The following is a 27,575-nucleotide window of genomic DNA, read 5'->3' on the forward strand; positions in this document are numbered from 1 at the left end:
AGAAACAGGCTGTGTGTGTATGTATGTGGACTAGCACAGGCAGGCCCAGGAGCCTGGGCTCCCCCTACTTTCAAGGCTGGCTCCTCCTTGCTGAGAGGAGAGCACACATGAAGACAGCCAGAGGTAGCCACCGCTTTAGGGCATCAGACAGGTGTACCTTCATCATCTCCAGGGGCCTTCCCTTTGGATTTATCATTGTCTTTATTCTTCTGCCTCATTCTTGAAGTAGTAAAATAGTAAGTACCACCTGCAAGCAAGAGGGAAACAATGTAACAACCATGGTTTGTACCTACAGAGCAGACACAAGGGAGAACAGCACATTCTCAAAAACCAAGTCACAACTGAAACCATCTGAAATCTACATCCATGAGTTATCAATGCGAGCTAATAAAGTATTTCTTTCTATCATTCTTACTACAGTATATGTTAATTATAGAATAATGAACTAGGCACATGCCTATTATCCCAACACTCTGTGAGGCTGAGGCAGGAGGATCACAAGTTCCAGTCTAGCCTGGGCAACTCAGTGAGCCCCTACCTCACAATAAAAAAGGAGTGGGGAAGTAGCTTAGTGTAAATGCCCTGGGTTCAATCCCCAGAGGCCCCCTCCAAAAAAAAAGAAATATAGTTAACATATAAAAATAACAAAACTTCCTTTTAAAATATTTTATTATTATAACACTTTTAAAAGAGGGCAAAAAAAGGCTGGGGATTTATCTCAGTGGTTCCGCTGCCTGCCTTGCAAGCACAAGGACCGGAGTTCAATCCCTGGTACCAAAAAAAAAAAAAAAGAGGGCAAAAAAGGTGGGTTTATAGGTTGGACACACATAAACTTCATTTCAGTTTATCCAAAGACTGTGGATGCAATAGGGCTCATAATAAATAGAAGCTAAGGCTCCTTATAGTAATTACTCTTTGTTTTCTAGTCAATGTCAAAGTAGCAATGTTATCCTGTCACACGTTATTTAACAACACAGTATGTTCTGACAGATGCTTCATTAGGTGATTTCATCGTCATGTCAACACGACCACATATTTTCCTGGACCTAAATGGCAGAGCCTACTGCTCCTGGGCCCTGCTCAGTGTTTCTGTCTTGAACACCACAAGCCCCTGGAACACACTGGTAATTGCTACATCAATGGGCAACAGGCATTTTCCAACTCAGTTATGGTCTTCTGGCCCCACCAAACATGTGGTTCATCATGGATGCAAATACTGTATACTGTGTGACTATGCATTCACAAACACAACAACCTCTGCGTGCCACTTGTTACCAATAGACACACACCTAAAAGTCGCCAGAGTCCCACTGGATTTTGAATGAGATACTGTTTCAGTAACAGTCCAGCAATCCCTTCAAAGGCAGGTGTTAGCATTCTCGATTGCAAACTCTAAAAAACAAAACAAGACTGAGTTACGTGAAGACCACAAGTACACCAAAGCAATGGAGACAAAATATATATATTTTTTGGTACCAGGGATCGAACTCGGGTCCTTGCGCCTGTGTAGCAGGCGGTGAAACCACTGAGCTAAATCCTGCTACACAGGCACAAGGACCTGAGTTCAATCCCTGGTACTAAAAAAACCCAAAAAACAAAAACCTTAAGTTTGTCTTTATTTGTAATGTTCACACTGCCCTGGAATGTGGATAGAATGAGGATTATTTCAAAGTGTTGAGGTAATACCTAAATGTCCAGAGCTACCAAGTCAGACAAACAGCAGAGGCCTGACTGCTGTGCTTCCAGCTAAAGCTCTGCCTCCCCCCCACACCCTCCGTGTGGGTCAATAGAAAATAACTCCTTGGGAGCATCTCCAGCAGGAAGTTTTTAGCGTTCTCTTTCCTTTTTTTTCTGGTACCAGGGATCAAACTTGGGACCTTGCGCTTTTGAGGCTGGCACCGCAACCACTGAGCTAAATCCCCAGGCCTTCTCTTTCCTACATGAACATTTTCCCACTTGAAAGAATTCAATGAAAAAAAAAAGTATTCAATGTTCCTTTTTTTGCAGTACTGAGAAAGATCACCCCTCCATACAAAACTGGGCAACTATGGGTGAACTAGGTAACTATGCTCTTTGTAGAATGTACCTGAGCAGCCATGACAACTTCCGTAATCTGTCACTAAAGGAGCATAACGGACTCAGAAATTCCTGCCAGAACTCTTTGCTTTCTCCCCTCCACTGCTCTGCTTTGTGAAATCCTGCTTGCTCTATTCCCAGGGAAACTCCAATGGAATTAAGCTTTGTAGATGTAAAAAGAGGTATAAGGAACAAACTTCTTTTCGGGGCTCTCAACACTGACCGGAGTCACTTGCATTAAAAGCTGCTTTTTTGCTCCTATCTTTGTGTTAAGAGTGGTTTGGCGGGGGTCCTCACAGTTTTGTCAGTACTGAGATTGAACTCAGAAGTTCCCACACTAGGCAAACACTCTACCTCTAAGTTACATCCCAAGGCCAAATGTTCTTAAGATCAATGGGCCAATTTATTTACTTATTTATTTTTGTGTAGTACTGGGGAGTGAATTCTGGGCCTTGGCATTGAACTACATCTCCAGCCCTTTTTAAAATTTTGAGATAGGGTCTTATTAAGTCACTAAGTTGCCCAGACTGGGCTTGAATTTATGATCTTCCTGCCTCAGTCTCCCAGAGTGCTGGCATTACAGGTGTGCCCACCAGTCCTGGTCTCAATGGTCCAATTTAATATTTTCTCTATCTCTGTGTTGTCAATTTCTCTTTTCCCCTTTAAATTTCTCCTTAGCTCCTCCCTGTGCTGCTGCTAGGGAGAAGAGGAATGCTCTGCTCAAAGCTCTTTGCTAAGGAGTACATTACATGCAACTTCCTGTTAGCAATGGGCTGAAAATCCCTAGTCTATGCCACTGATTTACTATCACATTTCATTACTATCATTCTTGGCTCAGTGAGGGCTACAGAATTCGGACTGAATCCAGTAAATGACCAACATCAGTGTAGGAGATAAACCACAAAACTGGCCAGCCATGGTGGTATACACCTATAATCCCAGCATTCAGGAGGCTGAGGCAGGAGGATTGAAAGCTGGATAGGATACATGGGGAGATGCTATCTAAAAAAAACACAAACAACCAATCACATTCTTCAAAGTCAGCCCTAAATCAGGCATGGTGTCACATGCCTGTAATTTCAGCACTTGGGAGGCTGAGACAGGAGGATCACCAAGAGTTCCAGCTTACCCTGGGCTACCAGTGAGTTCAACACCAGCCTTTTTTCTTTTTTTTCTTTTTTTTGGTACCAGGGATCAAACTCGGGTCCTTGTGCTTGCGAGGCAGGCAGCAGAACCACTAAGCCAAATCCCCGGCCCTTTTGCTTTTTTTTCTTGAGACAGGGTCTCAGTATGTAGTTCAGGCTGGCCTCACTATGTAGACTCACTATGTAGGCCAGGGTGGCCTTGAACTAAAGATGATCCTCCTGCTTCAGCCTCCTGAGTGCTGAGATTACAAGCTGCACCATCACGCCTGGCCAAGACCAGCTGTAAACAGAAAACAAAACAAAAAAAGTCAGCCCTAAACAGTTTAAACTGAGGGTGCTTTATTAGTGCAACCAGCGTTGATACAAAATCTGCTTACAAGCCAGGTATGGTGGCACATGCCTGTAACACCAGCACTAGGGAGGCTGAAGCAGGAGGATGGCCACAATTTCAAGGCCAGCCTGAACTATTTTGTGAGACTCTGTCTCAAGACAAAACAAAACTGCAAAACCAAAACAACCACCACTGAAATCTGCTTATAGGGCTGTGACTGTCCCAGGTCAGGTGGCAGACACCTGTAATCTCAGGTACTCCGGAAGTTTAGGCAGGAGGATTGCAAGTTTGAGGCCAGCCTGGGCAATTTGGTGACTTAGTGAGACCTGTCTCCCCCGCTCCCCCCAAAAGAATTTGGAGTGTGACTCAGTACCAGAGTGATTGCCTAAAATGTGGGAAACTCTGGGTTCATTCTCAATACCACACACACACACACCCAGACAGACCCAGACACACACTGCTTAAGTATATATTTATTAACTACTTCATCCCCTATCTTCATAGGATAAACCTAGGGTCTGACTAAAGAAATGATTTTCCTCCTAAACAGAACTAAAGGTTTTTAATAATGCAGACTAAAAACTTTTTTTAAAAACTCAATATAGCTAGACATGATGGCACGTGCCTGCAAACCCAGCCCTCTGGGAGCCTGGGATGGTGGATCACAAGTTCGAGCCCAGCCTGGACAATTTAGTGACTTAGCAAGACCATCAAAATAAAAATAAAGCCAGGGGCCAGGTATTTAGCTCAGTGGTGCCATGCAAGGCTCCCAAACGCAAGGTCCTGAGTTCGATCCTTGATGGGGGGGGCGCCCCATGTGGTGGCACACACCCATAATCCCTGCACTTGGGAGGCTGAGGCAAGAGGACTGCCACAAGTTGGACCGCAGCCTGGGCTACACAGTGAGTGCAAGGCCAGCCTGGACTACACAGCAAGACCATGTCTCAAAAAAAAGAAAAAGTTATAACACGTAAAGTAAGATAAAATGAAAAGGGTTTAGGATGTAGCTCAGTGAGACGCCCTGCATTCAATCCACCGTACTGAAAAATAAAAGTTTATTTGTAATGTTTACAATTCCCTGAAATGTGAATGGTCTGAGCACCACTTCAAGGTTTTAAGATGACATGAAGATGTCTGTTTTCAGGCCAAGGTGCCCGTCTGGCAGAGCTGGAACACCGCGGGGTTTCCATGGACTTGTCAGGAACCAGCTACCCTCGTGCACAAGGTTTGCGCCCACAGCCGCTCCGAGCGACAAACAGATTTTCTTGGAAAGCGCTAGGACTCGTTTGTGATCCACCCGGCGATGTGGGTCAATGTAAACCCGTGCTCTCCTAGAAAGCGGTAGCACCTTTACTGGATTCCATCCAAAACGCCTGGGAACCAGGCAGAAAGGTCAACTCCCAGCAAGAGGCTGGGACCCGGTCAGGGGCCAGAAGAGCCGTGAGTCTGGAAGGCTGCGCGCACCTTTACCTGAAGAGCTCGGCCTCCCGCCCCGGCGACACCCAACGGAGGCCTGCAGACCACGTATGGCCTGCTCGCAGGCCCGAAGAAGAGGCCTGAGCCTAGGCCCCACAGGCGCCCGGGACCCGGCCCCGGGCCTTGACGGAGGATGCGCAGCAGCAGCAACACGGCAGCCATGTTGCCCGGAGAAGCGCCTGCGCAGTCGGGATTCTTCCGTGCACGCGCACTTGGGGCAGGACAGCGAAGGTTCGGGCGCCTGCGCAGTCCCGGCTCCTCAGGTCGCATGCTCGGTCGAAGTCTCCCAGGCTCCGCCTCTCGCGCCTGGCTGGTTCCGAATAAGGGGCCTGGCTTCTGGCAGTCGTGAGATCCGATGTGTGCTAAGCTCCGCGAGTCCCCCCCCCCCCCCCCCCGTCAGGAGTTTGTCCATATCCGAACTGTCAGCCTGCGGGGTTACGCTCCCTGCTCCCTGATCCCGTGACCCCAGCGCCGAGTCCGCCAGCGGGCCGGCGGGGTGGGGGGCGAAGGTCTGGAGCAGGCCGCGGAGTCCCTGGATTTCCTTGAGCAAGCTGCGGTTGCCTGGATCTTATTTCCAGCTCAGCTGCAAGGTCTGCTCAGGGCCTGGCTGGTTGGTTTTCAAGTCTAAAGGGGTGTGATTGAGTCCTCCTCCCTGCTTTGTTAATTTGGGGCCAATTGGTGTCCTCCTAGCACTGCCAGCAGGCCCGGGGCCTTCTGAAGAGTGGAGTGGATGGTGTGCCAGGGAGCGGGGATCTGGGGTCCCGGCCGCAGAGGTAGAGCCCTTCCGAAGTCAGAAGTCGGCGCAGCGAGCCGCCATGGCCGTTTATCGTCCCGAGAGGGCTAAGGAGCCTGTGCTGAAGCCCACCAAGGGTTAATGTTCACAGGAAGTGACAGTTGTCTTCTTTTGTTTCTGGAGCCCCAAACAAGTTCAGCTTGCAGCTGGAAGGGCAGAAGAGGAAAGAGTTTGGAAAGGAAAGTTCTAAGCACTTCGTGGCTCATGCAGGAGTGGGACTTGTTCTACAGATCCTTAATTTCACGTGGATAACCATCTCCTCAGACCAGCTTGCTCGTTTTCTCCTGAAGGCCAGCTGACTCACTTCTGGAAGTCACCCCCCCCCCCGCCCGCCCGCCATGATCGACCGCGGCACCCAGCCAGGCTTAGTGCCCAGGCCATGCAGCAGGCCATATGCTACTCATGGGAAATGCGGAAGCGCGGTACCAGCAGCAAGGAAGAGGGGAACTGTTTTCTCATCCCATGGGCAGCTATACTGATGGCCCAGGCAGGGCCACACTGTCCGTCCACCTTATGGAGCCGCGGGAGGGCAACTGAGAGCTGTGGTCTGCCCAGATCTGGCTGAGTGCTCACTGCTCCAAAGGCTGAAGCTAAGCGATCTGCCACAGAGGTAGGGTTCCAGTGACTGAGTTTGTCTCTGTGTTTCTTTGTGTTCCCCAGATGCCTAACAATGAATCATTTTAACAAGAACCAGCATTATGAGTGCTGACTGGTGCCTGGCTCCATGTCAAACACTCTGATGTAATATTCACAGCTCTATAAAGTAAATATTTCTCATATCTATTTTACAGATAAGGAAAATGGGATTGAGAAAAAAATCCACTGCCCAAGATCAGAATTAGGGCTGACGACAGTTCCAAGGCTGGTCTGGAGGTGCTTGGGCCTGCATACTACTGCCCTGCCCATTAACACAAGGCCACACGTGCAGCTGGCCCACACACTGGGGGCTACGTGCTGCAGAGACCACCTGTGTTCCTTGTGGTCCAAAATGAAAGGCCTGGGGGTGTCTGCTGAGTGTCCTTCGAGGTGGCCCCTGTGGTGCCCACTGTGGTTGGGAAGTTGGTTTGTGGGCATACCACTGATTTTCATTGATTGTTTTTCCCATTGTTTCTCTTGTTCTTACAATCTTCCTTCACAGTTAATCCATGCTTCCCATTTCCTCTTCCACTAATATTTTGTTTTGTTTTTTTAGATGGGGTCTCACTATGTAGTTCAGGCTGGCCTTGAACTTGAGGCATTTCTCCTGCCTCAGCCTCCCTGGTGCTAGGATTATAGATGTGTGTCACCACGCCCAGCACCTCCATTGCATTTTCTTCAACTGGTTAAGACCAGAGAGTATTGTTCTGTCCACTTTGTGGCTTCTAGCAGTTGTGTCCTGCCTCATTCTCCCCAGGGTCGTCTTGTGACTAGCAAACTTCCCAAGGGTGTCTTCTTGTACTCATAGGAGCTGGTGCAACAGGGCCCTGATGGGAGGTGACCAAGTCACCCCACCCCTGCACACCGGTGTTAAAGAGAATTTGTAACTCAGCCTTTAATGGATTTGAATATGTTTATGAGAGTATCTGGATGCAATTCTATTACCACAATTTAAAATAAAATTGCTATTGCAGTCTAGATTCTGCCTGGTGATTCAGTCAGAGGCAGTGCAAGAGGGCAGGTCTGTGGAAAGAACATTGGGCCCTATCTTTCCAGCCTGTGGCCTTGAGCAAGTTATTAACTTCTCCATGCCTCAATTTTCTCATCAGTAAAATGGGGATAATTATCCACAAAGCCAGCTAATGTCAGCCTTGGGTTTCCCACAGGATTGTTATAAAGATAAAATGGAGTAAACAGATGTGAAAGCAGCTTGTGAACCAGAAAGCCATTTACGCCAGGGAGTTATTACGGCTGTGTTGTGAGAAATAAGGGCCTGGGAAAGGGCCTCCCAACTAATTTACTCAAACTCAGCTGGCTCTAATGGGGCGTTGCAGTTGAGAAGTGGATGTAGCTGCTTCCATCCTGGCTCTGGGGTGGCAGAGCCAAGGCCCAGCAAGAGGGACTTCCTGGAGGAGGCAGGTGCCCTACGGTCTGAGCTGTGGTGGTGGTACACACCTGTGCGTGCGCCCGGCACTCTGGGAGGCTGAGGGAGGACGATATCAAGTTCCAGCCCAGCTTGGGCAATTGAGTTTCCAAAATAAAAAGGGACTGGGCTGGTCGTGATGGTGCACGCCTGTAATTCCAGCACTCTAGCGGCTAAGGCAGGAGAATTACTGTGAATGAGGCCAGCCTGGGCTACATAGAGTTCAAGGCCATTGTGAAGTACATAGCAAGAACCTGTCTCAAAAACAAAACGCCCCTTGAGCGGGGGGGTTTAGCTCAGTGGTTTTGCCGCCTGCTGCACAAGCACAAGGACCCAAGTTCGATCTCCGGTACCAAAAAAAAAAAGCCCAGGGATTTAGCTCAGTGGTTCCGCTGCTCTCCTCAAAAGTGCAAGGTCCAGAGTTTGATCCCTGGTACCAAAAAACCCAAAACACCCCTGAACAAACCAAAAACAGATGCCCCAGGAAATGAGAGGGGTCCATGGGCGAGTTGGCTCCTTGGATCTTCCTCCATTCTCAGACCTCTTTTCAGAGCTACCAAATGCCTGGATGTTGGCTATCCTTTATTCTGGGCAATTTCCGTAACTTCTGCCTTGATTCTTTTGTGCTTTCGAATGTGCTTGCTGACTGGTACTTCCTCATTACCAGTTCACCTCACTGAACTCTTTATGCACTGGAACGCTTAGGTGTGGTTTCCCGTCTTGTCTCCACTGTCTGAGGCCATCTCGGGGCCAGCATGGGCTGAGTCAAGACACAGCCCAGGACTCTGAACCGCTGCCCTGATGCCAGGTGCTGGCCGACAGCATTAGGTCCATCAGCGAGGAGGCCCTGGGGGTGCGAGGCAGCCCTATGAACTTGTGTGTGCTGTGAACAGAGGGCATGCCTGTCCCCAGCCCATCCTGGGAAGCTGCCCAGTTCTGTGTTGATGCAAGGGTCCTGGGCCCCGGGGCCTACCCAATACCAGCTGGAAATCTACAAGATAGGAATACGATTTTAATATTCTGGAAACAGAAGTCAATTTTGGGTGGTGTGTGTGTGTGAGTGTATGTGTGTGTTTCAGATAGCGTCTTACTGTGTAGTCCAGGCCTTGAACTTGCTGTGTAGCCTAAGCGGGTCTTGAATTTGCAGTCCTTCTGCCTCAGTGTCCCAAGCATGTAGGTGGAACTGCAGCCGTGCCTGTAGTACTGTGCCCAGCCCTTTGTGATATTAAGATCCATGTTTCCTTATTAATATCTGAGCAAATAATTATTAGCTTTTCCCCAAATTTGATAGCAACTAATTATTTTTGGTATTTTTGTACTGGGGATTTAACCCAGGGCCTTAGACATGCTAGGTAAATGCCCATATGGTAGTTACTTTTCTCTCATTGCTGAGACAAAATACCCAACACCCAAAGTTAAAGGGGAAAGGATTTATTTAGCTCACAGTCTGTAGAGGTTTCAGTCCATGATCAGCTGGCTCCAAGGCAGGGTGGCAGAGGGGCAACAGTTCATGGCGGAAGATGGCAGAAGCAACAAGGGAGCTTAACAGTGACTTTCTGCCTCTTTTATCCCATCCAGACTACTGGGATTAAGACGGTGCCAAATAAATCACTCACGTGTGGTGGTTTAGTAATCACACGTCCTTAATCCCAGCATCACGTGTTCCAGATTCAGCCACCTCTGGAAAAGAAAGCCCTGTCTCATCCACATGAGGCTTTGGAGGGCTCTAAACACAAGCCATAACAACCACTGAACCACATCCCAGCCCTCAGGAACTTCTTATCACTTGTTTGGTTTTGGTTTTTTGAGACAGGGCTTCACTATGTAGCCCAGGCTGGCCTCCGGAGTGCTGGGGTCACAGGCATATGCCTGGCAGAGTAGCTGGCTTGTTGTCTCTGGTCTTGTGGTCCCAAGAGTACTGGACAGGGGACTGATACAGTGTTTGGAGCAAGAAAGGGTCTGCAGGTGTGGATGGCTTCCCCACTGTTCTCATTCCAGCAGGACCCCGTGGCTGGTGTGCCTGGGATGGAGCCGTGGTCTCCATGTCCTCACGGGAGAGTTCCAGCCAGCAGTTAGCACAACTGCCCTTCCTGCCTGAGGGGACAGAACTGGCCATTTTCCTGAAGGGTGGGGTCCTTTGCCATTGGCCTTGTGATCAGTATCACAGATTGTCATTAGTTGGCTTGTCTTGGACCCTGCTGGTCTGGGTTTTAAGCAGATCAGTGCTGCTATAGGATTTCCCCTGCACCATGTTGAACTTTGGACACCCCCGGCCTCCCAGGGAGGGACTCTTGACCAGGGAACATACCACACCCCTGCCTCAGTCAGCAGTTGAAGGAGGAGATGCCTTTGTCCCATCCACTGGGAATTTCCAAGGCCTGCCCCTAGGGACGCTGGCCTGTAGATGCTTTGTCATGCAGAACACAGACAGACAGGGTCACAAGGGAGGGTGGCAGTGCCAGAGGACCAGGAGACTCCTGGGGTTGCTCCTGGTCCCAGAATAGAGACCACAGAGAGAGGTGGTGAGGAGCTGGTGGCTGGAGTGTCTGAAGCACTTTTGGGGCCCTTGATGAGAAGCCCCAAGGCAGCATCAGCAGCCAGTGAGGGGCCTGGAGAGCAAAGGACATTGCCTTTGGGACACATGGACCACTTCTAAGACGTTTATTGAGCTTGCCCTCCCTGCTGGGTTCTCTCCGAGGGTGGACACAGCAGAGGGCCAGGGCTGCATTGGTCGGTCTGCAGTGAGCCTCTGCTGCCAGGGAGGGATGAAGCAAGCAGAGCAAGCCAAGAATAGGGTGTGCAGAGGTGGTGCTTGGGCCTGGGGACAAAGCACGAGACAGAAGTGGTCAGGGCAGACTGCAGAAAAGACTGCTGGGCCAGTTGTGGTGGTGGACGCCTGTCATCCCAGCGCTCTGAAAGGCTGAAGCAAGAGGACTGCAAGACACAGCAAGACTGTCTCAAGAAAAAAAGGGTTGGAATGGAGCTCAATGTGAAGGCTTTGGGTTCAATCCCAAGAGCTGAAAAAAAATGTTAGTGCTCAGTGCAAGCTCGTGGAGTGTATGCTTGAGGCTCTGGGTTCAATTTCTAACACTATAACAAAAGAAAAAAAATTGTACAAAATAAATTTACATAACATGGGGCCAGGGATGTGGCTCAGTGGCCTCACGCCTGCCTGGCAAGTGCAAGGTCCCGAGTTTGATCCCCGGTACCAAAATGAAAAGAAAAGAAATAATATATATATAAAACACAAAATTTAGTTTTTTTTTTTTTGTTAATGAGACAGGGTCTCACTGTGTAGTGCAGACTGGTCTTGAACCCACTCTGTAGCCCAGGCTGGCCATGACCTTGAATTTGGGATGATCCTCCTGCCTCAGCCCCTGAGTTCTGGGATTACAGGCCTGTGCTACCACGCCCGGCTTATTTCAGAAGGGACTTTAGAGCTGTCCCTAAGTGAAGTATAGCAGTGGGAGCTGTTCACGGCCCCATAACAGAAGCTGGTGGGGCCTAACAGGAGAGTCAGACACATAGCCAAAGGCTGCCAGGTCAGGGGACACTGACAGCTGGCAGGTCCAGGGTTCTGTCACCGCCTCTGGGACCCTGCTCTGGCCTTACAGTGGCAAGCTGCTGAAGTAGTGCAGACAGGGATTGTCTTTTTTTTTAGTGTTGAGGGGTTGAACTCAGGACGTGGTGTGTGCAAGGGTGGTTCTACCACTGACTAGACCCCAGACTATGGTGTTTTTTTGTTTGTTTTTGTGAGAATGGGGATTGAACTCAAGATGTTGCACTTGCCAGGCAGGCGTGGTGCCAGAGCTAAATCCCCAGCCCTTGTTTGTTTTTGAGACAGGGTCAAGCTGTATAGTTCAGGCTGGTCTTGAACTCACAGCAGTCTTCCTGCCTCAGCCTCTGAAGTGCTGGGATTACATGTGTGTGCCGCCACACTAGGCTCGGGGTCTTTTTGTACTGGGAATTGAACCCAAGGGTGCTACATCCTGTCTTATTTTGAGACAGGATCTTGCCAAATTGCTCAGGTTGGCCTCAGACTTATGATTCTGCCTCAGCCTCCCAGGTACCTGGGACTCCAAGGTCTTTTTTTTTCTTTCTTTCTGTGGTACTCAAGATTTAACCCAGAGCCTTTACACTGAGCTACATCCTCAGACTTTGTTTTATTGTTTTTGTTTTGAGACAGAATCTCCCTAAGTCAATAAATTGCCCATGCTGGGGCTTGAGTTTGTGATATACAAATTCAAGATGGTTCCAAGATGCTGGGAAGACAGGTGTGTGTGCTGCTATCCTCACCTCTTTTTTTTTGAGACAGGGCCTTGCTATGTAGCCCAGGCTGGCTTCGAACTTGCAGGGATTCTCCTGCCTCAGCCTCCCATGTCCTGGGATTACAGGCCTGTGCCATACTCAGTTCCTTTTTTGTTTTGGAGACAGGATCTTGCTAATTGGACTGGGTCCTGGATGGGCTGACTTGGGCTTCTCCTGTTCCAGCTTCCCAGGACACCACCACACAGGGGTCCCCCCAGGTTTGTTTTACGTTTTCTGGTAGCAGGGATCAAACTCAGGACCTTGTGCTTGCTTGGCAGGAGGGGCACCACTGAGCTACATCCCCGGCCCCCCATGGTTTGTTTTAAATCCATCTTTTTGGCTGCTGGCTGAGTAGACTGGAGCCGGAAGGATGTTGTGTGGCTGTTGAGCAGCATGAGGGGAAGGTGCTGCTGCGGAGAGGGGAACAGGGAGAGAAGATGGGTCCCCACAGGCTCAGCAAGGCCAGGGCCTCTTGTTTGTTCCAAGGCTGGGCTGCTGCTTCTGCTCAGCACCTGTCAGGGCGCAGCACAGCAGCTGCTGAGCATGGTAGGCCGAGCACCCAGACCAGGCTCCATGATGATGTTGGGGGAGCTGGCCACAGGCCAGGGTCGAAGGGGAAGAGGAAGGGGAAGAGGAAGGGGAAGAGTTCCAGCACTGCTTCCTGTTCATTGTCACTCACAGGCTGGCTGCAGAGGAGCAGGTGGTCGTTGGACAAGCAGATCTGCTGGCCCCAGGTCTTCCTGCAGTGCACTTGGCAGCTTCCCTTGGAGGAGCCTGTGTTGTAGGCTCACATCCGGCTGGCTGGCGGGAGCAGCACAGCTGAGCAGGCTAAACTGGAGATGCCTGGGCTGGAGGGTAATTTGGCTTTCTGTGTGCCTCACATCCAGCATGCACTACAGGTGGGGCTTGCTCTCTCTGTCCCCAAAGCCATGCTAGGCCAGGACCTCTTTGCTCAGCCACTCTGCTGCATCCAGGCCCTCTGCTGTTTTAGCCTGTTTGTTACTTGGTCCCTAAGGCAATCCTATGTGAATCTGCAGTTTCCTAAACAGAACAGGCAAATTGTGTGACCTAGTCACACAAACAGGGTCAAGGAGGGACTGGGCACTCACCTAGGACCACCTGGTGAAAGGGAGCAGTTGCTTCCGGGGTGGGGGGGGGGGCTGCCTAGTCCAAGGAGGTGTGCAAACTGCCCAAGATCACCGAAAGATGATTTATAGGCATTTAAAGCTAAGGTGCACAACAGCCCAGTAGCTGGTTTCTATATTTAACTCCTGTAAAATTTATCCTCTTATTTCCTGAATGCTTTTTAAAGTTATAAAGTAAAACTGGGAGCCAGGTGAGGGGACACAAGCCTGTAACCCCAGCAGTGTGGAGGCTGAGGCAGGAGGATCACCAGTTCCAGGCCAGTGTGGGGTACACAGTGAGACCCTATCTCAAAACTGAAACAAAAGTAAAAGTGGGCTCAGTGACCAACCAAGCGGCTCCCTGTCCTCAGTTACCAGTTACCATGTTGGGAGAGGGGGAGCTCCTGCAAAGTGTTGGTGCCTGGTCCCTGTACCAGTGGGCGAGCTCCTGGCTCCTAACCCTGACCCCAGGCTGATCACAAAGTCCCTTGGGCGCGTGGCCCACAGTTGTCACCCACAGGGCAGGGCAGCTTCAGCGTGGGCTCAACCCTGCTACTGCCCAGGACCCCTTCTCCCCATCTCTTTCGGTAGGAATTGCCCCAAGCTTCAAGCCTTGTGGGCTCCCTCCCAGGGAGCAGTGTCCCTGCAGCCTCCTTTCCAGAAGCTGGGTGCCGAGCTGCAGTTCAGGTGTCTGGGCTGGGCAGACATCTTGGACAGACCCCACTGTGGCAGAGTAAGTGCTGCGATGAAGTATGGCGTGACACCCCAGCAGTGAGCTGGGCGTCTCCCGGGTGTCACACAATGTCAGCAACACCACGTCCCCTCTGTGTGCCAGAGCCACTCACGGCAGGATGTGTGCGTGCTGAATCTTCCTGAGTCCTGGGCCGTGCTGGTGTGCTGCAGATGGGCACTGCAGAGGCACACGCTGTCCAAGACCACAGCCAGTGGGGGCAAAACCCAGTCTGCTTCCAGGGCACGTGCCTCACTACACCTGCCACGCCTGGGGGTGCACACAAATCCAGATCAGAATCAGCAAGCATGACCTTATTGTTTTTTGAGACAAGTCCTTGTTCTGTAGTCCAGGTTGCCCTTGAACTCGTGATCCTTCTGCCTCAGCCTCTCAAGTGCTGGGACTATAGGAGTGCAGCACACCATGGCATTTAACACTTATTCCCACCAGTTTGAGGACTGCCTGGCTACATCGTGAGACTCTCTCAAAAAGCAAAAAATACAGACAAAACAAAACCAAAAAGCAAAACCCTCCCTCCTGAAGAGACACTGAAAACCCAGCAGGCACATCCCTCAGCTGTCAGAGCCACAGCATTGTGATGCATCATGGGCCTCTGGACTCACCTTGGGCGCTGATGAGAGGACAAAGGTGACAGGCATTGTGACCTCAGTATCAGCACAGCAATGCTGTGGCTCTGCTGCAAAGGGTTTTGGGGACCCTGGAGGCCACACTGACCACGGTGATTCTACCCCGATTCCCTCTGGTAGGGCGTCTAGTGTGAAAGACCTGGGTTGTGCAGTGGCAGAAGCGGGACGGCCTGGCTTCCATGCTGTCCCTGAGCTGAGGGATAACCAGCCCTGCAGCCTGTCTGGACTCCTGCATGTAGCCCTCCCCAGGTGAGCTGGCTTGAAGTACCTGGCAAGGAGCTGAGGATGTCGCCTCTGCTTTCTGTGGTGCGGGAGGTGGGACCCAGGGCCTTATACATGCTACACGAACAGTCTATCTCTGACCCACAGCCCCACCCATGAATTGGTCTATTCTTTTTGAGACAGAATCTTGCTATGTAGTTCAGGCTAAACTCACTATATAGCCCTGCATGGCCCCACAGTCACAGCGATCCTCCTGGGATTACAAGCATGCGCTACCACACCTACTGCCAGCCCTCTTCATTTTTTTTTTTTTGGTACCAGGGATTGAACTTGGGTCCTTGCGCTTGCAAGGCAAGCGACGGAACCACTGAGCTAAATCCCCGGCCCCAGCCCTCTTCATTTTTGAGCCAGAGTTCTGCTAAGTTGCCCCCAACCCAGCAATACCAAAACTAATATCTGGGGGAAAGAGTCCCGAAAATCCCATAGCTGATAGGGCTACAAGAACACTGGGTGAAGAGTTCTAGAGGGCCGGGGATTTAGCTCAGTGGTTTCACCGCCTGCTGCGTAAGCGCAAGGACCCGAGTTTGATCCCTAGTTCCAAAAAAAAAAAAAAAAAAAAAAAAAGAGTTCTAGGGCTGGGGATTTAGCTCAGTGGTTCCGCCACCTGCCGAGAAATCACAAGGTTCTGAGTTCCATCCCCCGTACCAAAAAAAAAAAAAGTTCTAAATATGGGGTGGTCTTGGTCTCCGGGACCCTGGGAACGAGGCCCTGTGGATGGGAGGGTGGTCCGCCCCAGTGAGGCAGGAACTGGGGAGCAGAACATGGGATGACTGTGAAGTGAGCTCAGGCCTCTGATTCTGATGCCCGGGGTGCTGAATCCAGGCCTGGCTGACAGCTTCTGCAGTGCCACAGAAGAGGGCACAGGAAGGGGGCCAGGACATGGCCTGCTTCTTTTCTTGGGGTGCTGGGTACTGAACCCACTGAGCTACACCAACAGCTCTCCAGCTGCCTCTGGCACCTGTGTGGAAGAAGTGGACAGTGACCGCTGCCAGCCTGCTAGGGAAGGGGAGGCGCCTCGTGATACAGCACCAGTGGGACTGGGCATGGGTGCAGAGAAGCCCCAGTGCCTGTCTAGGGCTGGAACAAAGTCATGCCTTTTTTCTTGGCAGGGAGGGCAGGGCCTGGCCCTTCACTCCCTACGCCCACTCCCGTGTGCAGCAGCCCTGTTCTCTGGAGCCTTGCTGGGCTCCCGCTTAGTGAAGTCAGCTTGTCACTACAGGGACACAGACACTGGAACTTGCATGGCTGTGGCTGGGACTGACTGTGTTCATGGCTAACATCACAGCTTCAAGGTCAGTGCCTGGTAAATAGCTGATCCTGAATTTGTTTGTAGAACAAATGCAAGAGCTTTGAGGGTGTGGTGAGGCATTAGAACAAACAAGAGCAGTGATGGAGGTGTCCAGGACAGGCCTTGTAAGAGACGGAAGGTTGACCGTGGGCAATCTAGTTACAGGCCTCTCAGAACCTAGTCCAGTTCAAATTGCTATCTTCGGGGCAGGGCCAGGAACTGCACTTGAGAAAAACCTGTGCCCAGCAGTGCTGGGGACCATGCTACAGGGATGCCAACGAAGACTGTGTGGGCTGATGTAGTCTTAGCTCACACTGTTCTTTTCTGAGACAGAGTCTCACTGTGTTGCCCAGGCTGGGCTCAAATGATCTTGTGCCTCAGCCTCCAGAGCATGTGGTCCTGCAGGTCTGTACCACTGTAGCTGGTTGGGCCCACAGTGCTGTAAAAGATCCAGTAATGAGCTGGGCCAATCCCAGTGCTCAGAGGCTGAGGCAGGAGGATCAAAGTGAATTTGAGACCAGCCTAGGCTACCTAGCAAGACCCTGTCTCAAATCCCCTCCCCCAATGTTTCTCAATAGTCACAAGTGAAAGAACCATGTAAAATTAATTTTTATTCAATGTAGTATATTAGTATATTTAAAATACTGTCATTTTAACATGTAACATGTTCAAAAAATTTACTTGTGAGGACATTTTACTTTCTTTTCTCCTTTGCACCAAGTCTAAAACCCAGTGTGTACACTCCTTTTACAGCATATGTCAACCTGAGATTCCCACTGTTCAAGTGCTCAGTGGTGCCAACGGCCACGAGTCACTCACTGGACAGCGAAGACCTCAATGTTTACATCTCACCCAGTGAACTCTTATCTTGCTGGCAGGAGCTCACATATGAATCCTTCAGAGAAACCTTTTGTAAGCCAACCCCAAAACTAGGCCTCATTTTTGTTCTTGTATTTTTTTTTTTTTTATAACTCTCTATACTCTGTTCAGAACACTTGCTATAGACTGTAACTGGGGAAGGTTTTTGTGCCCTTGAGCTGCTATAATAAAATACCTGAGACCATGTGCTTTATTTATTTATTTTGAACCGGGGATCGAACTCGGGTCCTTGGGCATGCAAAGCAGGCTGGAAACACTGAGCTAAATCCCTGGCCCGACTATGTGCTTTATAAATATCGGAAATTTATCCCTCACAGTTCTGGAGGCTGGGAAGCCCAAGACACTAACAGATCTGCTGTTTGGTGAGGGATGGCTATATTTCTCCACAGGCTGGGAGGTGTAAACAAGCTCCCTCAGGCTTTTTTTGTTCCTGGTACTGGGAATCAAATTCAAGACTTTGTACTCGACAGGCAATCTGAAGCAGAGCTTAAATTTCCCGGCCCTCAGGCTTCTTTTTTAAAGGCACTAATCCCATTCAAGAGAGCTCTGCCTTTAGAAGCCCAAAGTCCCACCTGCTTTTCCACCTCTCAGTACTATTACTCTGGGGATTAGGCTTCAGCATGTGAATTTTGGGAGACACAGACATCACAGTGCAGTGGTGTTCATATGTGACTTGATAGTAGACATGCTCCCTGCCCGGTGGTAGGTCACATGATGGTGGAGACCAGGTTCCCAAACCCTGGTCCACAGCAGACACTGTGGAACCTTTTACTTTTTCCAGTCAATGCATTAAACAACTTAATTCTTTCCTATTACTCTGTATTCTTCTCTACTGTGCTGTTTTTACTTATATGTTCTGCTGCCGTGGAACTTCAGTTTGTTCTTACCTTAGCATGTTTTCAGGCTCAGTTTCCAAGGCAAATCATCTGCTTATTTATATTTCCTATTTAAAATTACCTAGAAAGAGCATTTGATTGGTTTAGGTCAGTATTTTTCAAATTTTGCCAAGGATGAGGTATAATCAGGAACCAAGGTAAAAATACCAGCTCCTAATCCATTCCCATCTGAATGGATTCAACAGGTGAGGCTGGGGGGTCTAGGACTCTGAATTTTACCAATTAGATCAGGTAAAAATGGGAACCTCTGGATAATCTTTTCATGAATTCTCAGCCTGTGGGTGGTTGTTTTGATGACGAAGTCCAGCTCTTATCTGATAAAGTTACTGGTTCTGGGGAAGAAGAACAAAATCTGGCTGCCCCGAGGAGTCTCAAATACAGTTATAGCACAACTAATACTTCCACAGCAGAACTTGACGGCCCCGTTGTACGGGTTTTACACCATCTTCATCTCGTCTCCATGATCCTAGGAAACAGGTGAAGGTTTGAGAACTAAAGTGCCCAGGGCCAAAGGTGGTGGTGGGGCTTGACCACAGAATGTCCCTTATTAACCCCACACTTGCTGCACAAGGAGGAAAGGTCAAGGTCCCATCCACTTTGGAATTTGCCAGCCACGATTTCATAATTTAAATCTTTTTTTTGGTACCAGGGATCGAACTCGGGACCTTGCGCTTGCAAGGCAAGCGACGGGACTACTGAGCTAAATCCCCGGGCCCCCCCCAAATCGATTCTGACCACCTAACTATACGAACTAAAATGCAACTTTTCCACCGTTTGTAAACTAGTTAAGTCCAGGGCGAGACAGTTCTCCGGCGGCCTCCTTCCGGCCTTCTCGCCAGGCTATTTACCTTCCTTCATGTTCCATGAGCAACAACATCCGCGAGGGGCCCAGGGCCCCGGGCTTTCAGAGGCTGAGGGCTGCTCCATACTCGGCCGGTGGGACCCGTCTCGGTGACTGCTCTGGTCGACAACGACATTCGGCGACGGGCAGCGCCCCAAGGCTACGGTGCCCAGGCTCCCGTCTCCTAGGCGCCTGCCCCAAGGCTACGGTGCCCAGGCTCCCGTCTCCTAGGCGCCGCTCGAACTTCTTCACGCGAGCCAGGCGCGTTAGGACCGCGCCCGAGGGCTCCAGCCAGAGGCTCCATCCTCCCGAGGCCTCAACGGAGCAGAGGGCGACAGCCTACGCCACGCCTTCCGGCCCTTTCCACTCGCGCCGCGTTTCTAGGCCATGGTCCCGCTTCCGGCAAGAGATACGGCCAATCGTAGTGCCCGAAAATATAAGACCCACCCGCCGCGCGACGCAGCAGCCAATCCGGTGGCTCACTCTGTCCTCCCCGAGAGACTCACATACGACCTTGGCCAATCGTTTCGGGCGTCCTCCTCCTCCCGCCTCGGGCCTGTCGCGGAAGCCATCAGCGCCGTCTGCCCTTCACCCCGGCAGCGCACTTCCGCCTCGCCGCCATGACGTGCGCAACCTGCCGCCCGGCGGGGCGGGCCAATGGCGGGGGCGGACACGGCGGGCCAATGGGCGGGAGCGTCTCATGCGGCCCGCGCCCGCCGCCGCAGCCGCTGGGTCCTGGAGCCAGAGGCCGCCCGCGACAGAGCGCGATGGACCGAGGGCCCCAGCCGGGGAGGCGCCGCCGCCGAGCCTGCGGCTCGACGCCCCCGCAGTAGCGCCCGCGCGAGCGCCGTGGCCCCGCGCCAGCCTGGGCGCGCCGTGGGCGGGCTCGCTCCCCGCCGGCCGCTCTCGCTGCAGCCCGAGCCGGCCCGCCGCTGCCTTCCCGCCGGGCCGCGCGGCCCGGGAAACGCGGCCGCGGGCTGCATGGGCAGCGCCCGCCTGCCGCCGAGCCGGTGAGAGGGCGAGGGAGCGGGCGGGGCGGGGCGGGGCGGGGGGACAGCGGGCGGGCGTCCGCGGCCTGCAGGCCTCCCCGGAGGACCGTTCGCCAGGACCGTTCGCTGGGCTGGGCCTGGGCCGCGCGGGCGGAGATGGCTGGGCTGAGTCGGGCCGAGTCGGGCTGGGCCGCCGCTCATGGCCTGCCCGCCTGGGCTCGGCGGCCGTGAGGGGCGGCGGGCAAGGCCGCGGGTGGGCTGGCGCCTGGGGTTCCGGGCTGGCGCCGAGGCGCGGGCAGCCGCGGGTCCAGAGGTCGCAGCCCGGGCCCGGGGCTCCAGGCGAGGCGGGCGCCGACCTCTGACCTGCGGGAGGGGCTCTGTCGCCCTGCAGCCCGTCGAGGTAGTTCCCAGCGTCCCTATTATTATCATGTTTTGAAATGGGAGCAGGCGGCCCCGGGCTGCGAGCCCAGCCAGAGGGGGCGGGCGCGGGCCGGCCACGGGGCGCGGGGGCCGGGCGTGCGGGGGGGGGGGAAGGAATGCGGGGCGCAGGGGGGCCGGGGGGCCGGGGGGCCGGGGCGGGCCTGGGCCGAGGGGGAGGAAGGCTGCGGCTGCAGCCCTTGGCCTCCAGGAACAATGTGAGACGTTGCTTGAAATGTTAATTTCCGTTCCTCATTTCATCATCCCCTGGCGGGGCGGTCGCAGCGTGTGTGTCTGCACGGTTGGCCCTGCCACATGCTTTCAGTCCCCCTTCATAGAGGGATCGTGCAGCTCGGCTCTGTGTAGGTGTCGTTTTGCAAGGAGTCTTGATTTTTCTTGAGGCCTGCTCTTTCTTGGTGACTTGGTGTCCCGTTAGGGCTTTTTGCTCCTGTTGTGTTTTTGAAAGCTAATTTTGCATATCAGCTTCCAGGGGTTTGGAAAAGGCTTGGTAAGATTTAAGTGTTTTGAGGAGGGCCCTGTGCTTTGAAAACTGTTTTTTTTCCTAACAGTTAAGATATAGCATGCTGTGTATGCTTCATGGTTTCTGTAGGTCGTGAGTTTTACATCCACTTTGAAAAATAGGGTGGTTTTATAGATTATTTAGGTAAAGAAATCAGATTCCAGTCTTATTTGGTGAGAGTTTTTGCGGTTATTTGAGCAGTATTCTTAACACTGCTTTCATCTGAATAAAAATAAACAATTGTTGATTGCAAAATTTAGAATGTTTTGGTTCTCTGTGGGGGGATGATGGCACTTACTCGTCAAAACATGTAATGTGATATTACTTGTGGAAAAAGTGCCGTGGAAACAGTTACTATTTTTGGTTTGTGCAGACCCAGTCAATGGCATAACTTGCACAGTCCTACATCCAAGACCCTGAGACGGCCACTGGGTGCCTCTGGACCTTGGTTTCTCTGAGGGTTGGCTGCCCTGACTGGAGCTCCGATGGTGCCTATTGAGAACGATCGTGCAAGTACTCGGATACTGCTTTGCAATTGTAGTGAAAACTAAAAGGAAAAATACCTTGCGTAACGCTGTTTATGACCCTTGAATTGATCTCCTTATAGCGGGTGTTTCCTCCCCCACCCTCCATTCAGCTGTTGTTCTTTCTGTAGTTTCACGCTGGAGAGCAGAGTCTCTTGTGATAGGCTGGCCATTCAGAATGGAATGGGATGGGAGGGAACAAAGGCCAAGTTGCTATGACATTTTTTTCTGTTCTTTGTGCCTGCCTCTTGAGTTCCTTGAAAAGCTCCTCAAAAGATACTGCTAAATTTGACCCATACGTGAAACTTTAAGAAATTTTCTTCTTTTTTATCATTTTTTCCGCGGCAAGATACGCATAACAATTTGCCAGAAGTTCTGTAAAGATGTCACCCAGCCTTGAATTCCTCGTTTGCAGTTCACTGTCGCCCTTTTCTCCAGACTGGCCCTGCTAATCACAGTGCAGCAGTGAGCCTTTCATCTCACCCAACCAGATGGGCTGCTGATGACTAGTGGCTGTCACGTTAACTAGAATTCTAGTGTTGATACAGTGACAAGAACTTTCTACAAATACAGTTAAAGAAACTGTGCTGTTTGTATGTGAGGATATTTTTCAGGAAGCCTTGTGCCTTGGATACTTACGTAGGTCTGACAGACTGTAGTAATGTTTCATCAACTACAAGAAAGTTATTTTGCTTGTTGGCAATGAGCCCATCATCAATTAAATAACATAATTAGAGAGCATCAGTAAATGCTGGTTCAAAGAATAATCTGCGTTTGTTGCCAAAATAAGTGTTTTGATCTGTCCATTACCTTGTGTAAAAGTCCCTTCATCCCTCAAGTGCTAAGTGTAATGGATGAGCTTTTCTTAATAGCAAGATATTTGCTAGTTAATAGGTGAAAATGATGATGCATTGCTTGTCTGGCCACATGCTGTGTCAGTTTATTACTGCTGTTCATCAGTGCTCGGTGGAAATTGAGTGTGGTCCGTTTGATAAACTTTATACAAAAATTGAATGAACTCAAATAACTAGAAGTTATTGTCTTGAAATGTTTTCAGTATGTATTTTCTTAATTTGAATTTCAAATGGAATTTGTGCGCAATTCAACCTTCTCAGTTTTGTCTTCAAGCTATCTGGAAGAAGGTGTCAGTCCTCAGCTCCAGGAACTCAGGCAGCTGGATAATAGGCAAAGGAAGCCTTATTAGGCTTAGGAAATGATCTACTTTAATGACTACTTCATTAATTCCTATAGATGTTTCTGTTATTAAGGGGCTTTTGTTTGCTCAATGGGCTTTATTCATGTATCTCTTAGGCTAGAGTCAGACTGGGCTGTGTACTTAAATGTTTTTGTTCTGTTTTTCTTAACTCCCTTTCTTCCTCTCCATATTTAAATTTTTTTTGTGGTTCATCTTTAGACCAAGTAGTGTTTTATGTATGTGGTAGAAGTACAAATGTCATCTCTATGATACCATCTCAAGTGATTATCCAGACCTAACCTTGATTACCTGATCTGCCCCTCTCCTGCCCCCACTCCTAGCTTTGGTCTCTAACTTGTGACACAGGCTTCCTTGGCTTTTTGTTTCCTGGACTGGGCCACATGCCTTACTCTTGGGCAGGGTCTTGCTACAAGCTGATCCCTGTCTAGGACGGGGTCCTGGTGAATCTCCAACACAGCCTCCCATGCAGCTCCTCCCATCCCCACTCCAAGATAACTTCTCAGCCTTGGGCCTGAGTTAAGTACTACTTCCTCTAGTCTCTTTGTCTTTTTTTTGAGAGGAGGTCTAGTAGCTGAGGTTGAGTTTGAATGTATGGTGATCCTCCTGCCTCAGCCTCCAGAGTGCTGGGGTTAAAGGGGTGTGCCACCACACCAGGCTGGCTCTCTTACTACTTTCAAGGAAAGTACCTCCCCCCACAGAACAGAGAAATAAAATTTATCAAATATGTAGTGATTGGTTTAATAGGTTGTCCCTGTCTTGCCCCTTGCTCCCATGATAAAGTCTTTAAATTTAGGGTGGGGATGGTCTAACTTGGCTCAGCCCAATGTGTGACACTGTAGTCATAGAAGTGGCTCAGGAGATACTTGAATTGTTGAAAGCCTAGATAGAGCTGATGGTGCACACCTGTAATCCCATCACTCGGTAGGCTGAGGCAGGAGGATTGCTGTAGGTTTGAGGCAAGCCTGGGCTACAAAGTTGAGTTCAAGGTCAGTCTGAGCTACATGAACAAAGACAAACAACAACAACCACCCCCCCAAAGCCTATATAGAAATATTTTGAGTAATTTTGAAAGTGGAGATTTAGGCTCATGCATTTATATGTATTTGGCTAGGGATTCTGCCATGAGTATTTCAGCTATTTTCCCTGTTTGTTTTTATTACAAGTTTGCCTTTATAGTTAAAGGTGAGGGGGCATAGATTTTTAGATTGGAACAGAACCCTAAATCATGAAATTGAAAGTTGCCCCGTGGGAAGGGAAGGTGTTCTGTGAGAGCAGTTTCCACAGGGCTGCTACCTTCAGGTCAGAGAAGTCTAGCGGCAGTTTCTGCTTGAATCGCAGGGCTGGGTGAAGGTTCAAGGTTGAGCTGTGGGAAGTCTGCTGCTGCGTGCGGTTTTCATCTGTGGCTGAGCACCTGCCCAAAGGTAACATGAGCCGTGGCCTAGCATCTTGGTGGAGTCCTTTGAAAGTTTTAGGTTTTCCTTTTATTTTTTTGGTACTGGGGATCGAACTCGGGTCCTTGCGCTTGCACAACAGGTGACGAAACCATTGAGCTAAATCCTCGGCCCCTTAGGTTTTCCTTTTTAAAATAAATTTATTTGGAAGGAGATTACTTTTTCCCACATGGCCTGCTTAAGCAGTGTCTCAGTACCAGAATTATTTTCTTTTTTTGTGTAGTACTGGATTGAACCCATGGCTTTTGCACTGAGCTGTAGGTCCTCTCTTTTTCCTTTTTAATTTTTTTTTTTTTGGTACCGGACATCGAACTCAGGACCTTGCACTTGCGAGGCAGGCGGCCGAACTACTGAGCTAAATTCCCGGCCTTTTCCTTTTTAATTTTGAGAAAGGGTCTTGCTAAGTTGCTCAAGCTAGACTCAAATTTGTGATCCTCATGCCTCAGCCTACCAGAGTGCCGGGTTTACAGGCTTGTGCCACCACTTGTGGCTGGCTAAGAGTTTTCAATGGTTGAGAATCCTGTGGTCTGCCAAGGACTCTGATGCCCACACCCATTCCCTTCATTCTCAAGGCCACAGTGGGCATGGACTGGAAGAATGTTTTAGGGGGCAGCTTCTTCCTTGGCTGGCTGAAGCCAGGACCTAGGGGCTTGGTTTTGCCCTGGCATCTATGTGGTAAATTATTTGTTATCCTGAGCATCTTTTTTCCACTCAAAAAGCAAACAGTGTGCACCTGTTTATTGCTTGAAATGTTGACTTTTTCTCAACCCAAAATATTTTGATCATGTAGATAAAAAATTTTTCTGTCAAGGTTAAGTAAAATTCATTTTTTTTCTTTTTATTACTTGCTGAACTCTTGAAAAATGTGACCTTCAGCCGGGTGTAATGGCGCATGTCTGTATTCTCTGAGCTCAGGAGGCTGAGGCAGGAAGATTGTTGAGTTTGAGGCCACGCTGAACTACATAGCTAGCCTCTGTCTCAAAAGAAAGAAAAGGGAAAAAATGTGACTTGGGTTGTAGTTCAGTTGTAGAATGCTTGTCTTGCTGTTCCCAGAACACAAGAAGAAGTGGCCTTAGAGTGGGATTGAAAGTTGCGTGTGGTGGTGCACACCTGTAACCCAGCACTCAGGGTCGCTGCAGGTTTGAGGCCAGCCTGGGCTACACAGTGAGTTCAAGGCCAGCCTGAGCTACGGGTCGGAGCGAGACCGTCTCAAAAAACCAAAAACCAAAACAACAGCAACAAAAAAACAAAACAAAACCCCATAAAAACAAATGGATGGAATTGAAATTTAACTTTCAAGTGCTTAATAATTTTGTTATCAGAGGTTATTTTTCATCTAAAATGTAAAAAATAAGGGCTGGGGGTTTAGTTCAGTGGTTTTGTCACCTTCCTCTCAAGTACAAGGTCCCGAGTTCGATCCCTGGTACCAAAAAAAAAAAAAGAGAAAATGTAAAAAACAGACCTGTTTTCTTGGCACATTAGTGGTAAGTGTAAGTATCCTTCCTCTCCTCCCAAGGGCAATTTTCAGATTCAGAATGCTCTGGTAGCATGGAATAATGACTTTCCAAGTATTGGGAAAGCACAGGATGCTTGGCTTATAGGTTTTTTGTGGTACTGGGTACAGAGCTCAAGGCCTTGATCATGCTGGGCAAGCGCTGTGCCATGAGCTATAGCCTGGTCTCATAAGATTTGGCCAGCTGTGACTAGCGTATTTCCCACTGCATTTGTAGGGAGCAAAATAAACAAAGCCGACTTCAGCTCTGGAGGTAATGATCGTAGTCCTGTTTAGACTTAGCTCGAAACAGTGAGAAGCTTATTACTCTCAAGAAACTGAGCCTTGTCTCTTTTTTTTCCATCTGGGGATCAAATCCAGGGCCTTACACAAATGCTAGGCAAGTGCTCTACCACTGAGCCCCACTGCCTTTTTCTTTTTTGGTGTTAGGTTTCAAACTCAGGGCCTGGTTCATGCAAGTTCATGCTGTCACATTGAGCTACATCCCCAGCCCCCTTCACCCTGTTTCTAAATGTGGTTTTACATCCTGTAAAACAGGAAGTAAAAATAAAAGACCAAAAAAACCCCAACAGTAACACTTTTGAAAAAAGTAACTTAAAAAAAGTAATACCTCCAGTTAATTAAAAGATGCATAGAATGTGAAAAGATGCATAGAATGTGAATAAATTAAGTGATTAAAAAAGAAAGTCCAGCTTTTTAGCTCTGTGCTGGGCATTAAACCAAGGGTAATACACATTAGACAACCGCCGAGTTCCTCCTGCAGCACTTTTTTTTGTTGGTGGTGGTACTAAGGATTGAATCCAGGGCCTTTTCACTTAGCTACATCCTCCACTCCCTCCCTTATCTGTCTGTCTGTCTGTCTATCTATCTACCTATCTCTGTCTATCTAGACAGACAGGGTCTCACTTTGTAGGGGAAGCGTCCTTGAACTCGTGGTGATCCTTCTGCCTCAGCCCCCTGAGTGGTGGGATTACAGGCATGGGCCATCATGCCTGGCTCCCCCCTTTTATTACAGTGGATTCTTGACTTATAAACTCGATCAGTTCCCAGGGACTGGTTGTAACTCAAGTTGATTGTAAGTCAGTACAGCTGAGATCTGGATGTTTACCTGGGTGTATGATAGGTAGCAAGAGGCGGATGAATCTTTCATTAACCTAATTAACCCAAGTTGTTCCTCTGTCAGGCTGGTTGTAACTTGAGGGTCCATTGTATTTTGAGACAGGGTCTTGATAAATTACTAAGTTGCCCAGGCTGGGCTTAAACGTGCCATTCTCACCCCAGCCTCCCAGAGTGCTGGGATTGTAGGTGTGCACTACTACGCCCAGCCCTTTCTGTTTTGAGACAGGGTCTCACTAAGTTGCCCTGCCTGGCCTTGGACTTGTGACTGTCACGCTTCAGTCTTACAGTAGCAAAAGATGCAGCTTTTAGGAGTCTTAAACATACGTCGATAATTTGTATTGCTGCATTAGTTTTGTACAACCCCAAGGTTGAGTCTAATTTCCAGGAGGGTTTAGACTCTGAATTTTTCTTTGGAAGGATTTCATGCTTTTTATTAACTTATTTAAATTATATACATAGTTTTTTTTGTGACTGAGAATAGTCCATCTGAAATTGAAGGTTCTTTAGAACCTATTAAATATGCTAATATGCATTGGCAGTTTTTTCCCTACTGTATGAGAGATATCTTTGTTTTGTTTTCTTTTTTTGGTACCGGGGATCAAACTTGGGACCTTGCGCCTGCGAGGTGGGCGCCGGAACCACTGAGCTAAATCCCTGGCCCTCAGAGGTATCTTTGAATTGTACCCTGTATCTTATAGGGGAAACTTAGAAAAGTAATGTGTTTTCCTTCATTAATTTTAGGCAGATGTAACCTTCATGAGATTTACCTATGAGCTTTGTTTTTCTTTTGCAAAGGGGTTAGACCTGATTCTGATAAACATGAGTTCTTACCAGGTGACTTTTTTTTTTGTATCGGGGATCAAACTCTGGACCTTGGGCTTTCGAGGCAGGCGGCGAAACCACTGAGCTAAATCCCTGGCCCCAGGTGACGGGTTTTTAAAGGAGACAGTT

General features: G+C 49.6%; 2 protein-coding genes and 1 long non-coding RNA gene across 13 annotated transcripts in view; 1 reads left to right on the forward strand and 2 right to left on the reverse strand.

The window, feature by feature from the left end:
- The window catches only part of Spg7 (SPG7 matrix AAA peptidase subunit, paraplegin), a 31,678-nt gene extending 26,372 nt beyond the window's left edge, over positions 1–5,306 (reverse strand). For 2 of the 7 annotated variants that reach the window (XM_087207238.1, XM_087207064.1), the window contains exons 1-3: positions 5,023–5,229; positions 1,290–1,392; positions 158–247 (exon numbers count right to left, since the gene is read on the reverse strand). In XM_087207238.1, the coding sequence (XP_087063364.1) occupies positions 158–247; positions 1,290–1,392; positions 5,023–5,190 (361 nt within the window). In that variant the 5' untranslated portion in view covers positions 5,191–5,229. Of the gene's footprint in view, positions 1–157; positions 248–1,289; positions 1,393–5,016 lie in introns of all 7 variants that reach the window. The other 5 variants (XM_004842640.4, XM_004842641.4, XM_087207032.1 and 2 more) reach the window with 5 other exon arrangements.
- An 821-nt stretch (positions 5,307–6,127) lies between these two features.
- Positions 6,128–27,575, forward strand: part of Ankrd11 (ankyrin repeat domain 11) — a 197,387-nt gene continuing 175,939 nt past the window's right edge. For 2 of the 5 annotated variants that reach the window (XM_087206607.1, XM_013071433.3), the window contains exon 1: positions 6,128–6,431. The gene's annotated coding sequence lies outside the window, so the exon portion shown is untranslated. Of the gene's footprint in view, positions 6,432–19,575; positions 19,886–27,575 lie in introns of those variants that run through there. The other 3 variants (XM_004842647.4, XM_004842649.4, XM_021256552.2) reach the window with 2 other exon arrangements.
- LOC147830573 (uncharacterized) lies at positions 10,934–19,546 on the reverse strand. Its single transcript, XR_015450241.1, has 2 exons — positions 18,883–19,546; positions 10,934–18,500 (listed from the first exon to the last, which is right to left on the reverse strand). It is a non-coding gene; the product is annotated as an uncharacterized LOC147830573 (long non-coding RNA).

This window comes from Heterocephalus glaber, unplaced genomic scaffold (assembly GCF_053883595.1).
Source record: "Heterocephalus glaber isolate CG9 unplaced genomic scaffold, H.glaber_assembly_v1.0 deba00000071, whole genome shotgun sequence".
In the NCBI taxonomy this organism is placed as follows: domain Eukaryota; kingdom Metazoa; phylum Chordata; class Mammalia; order Rodentia; family Bathyergidae; genus Heterocephalus; species Heterocephalus glaber.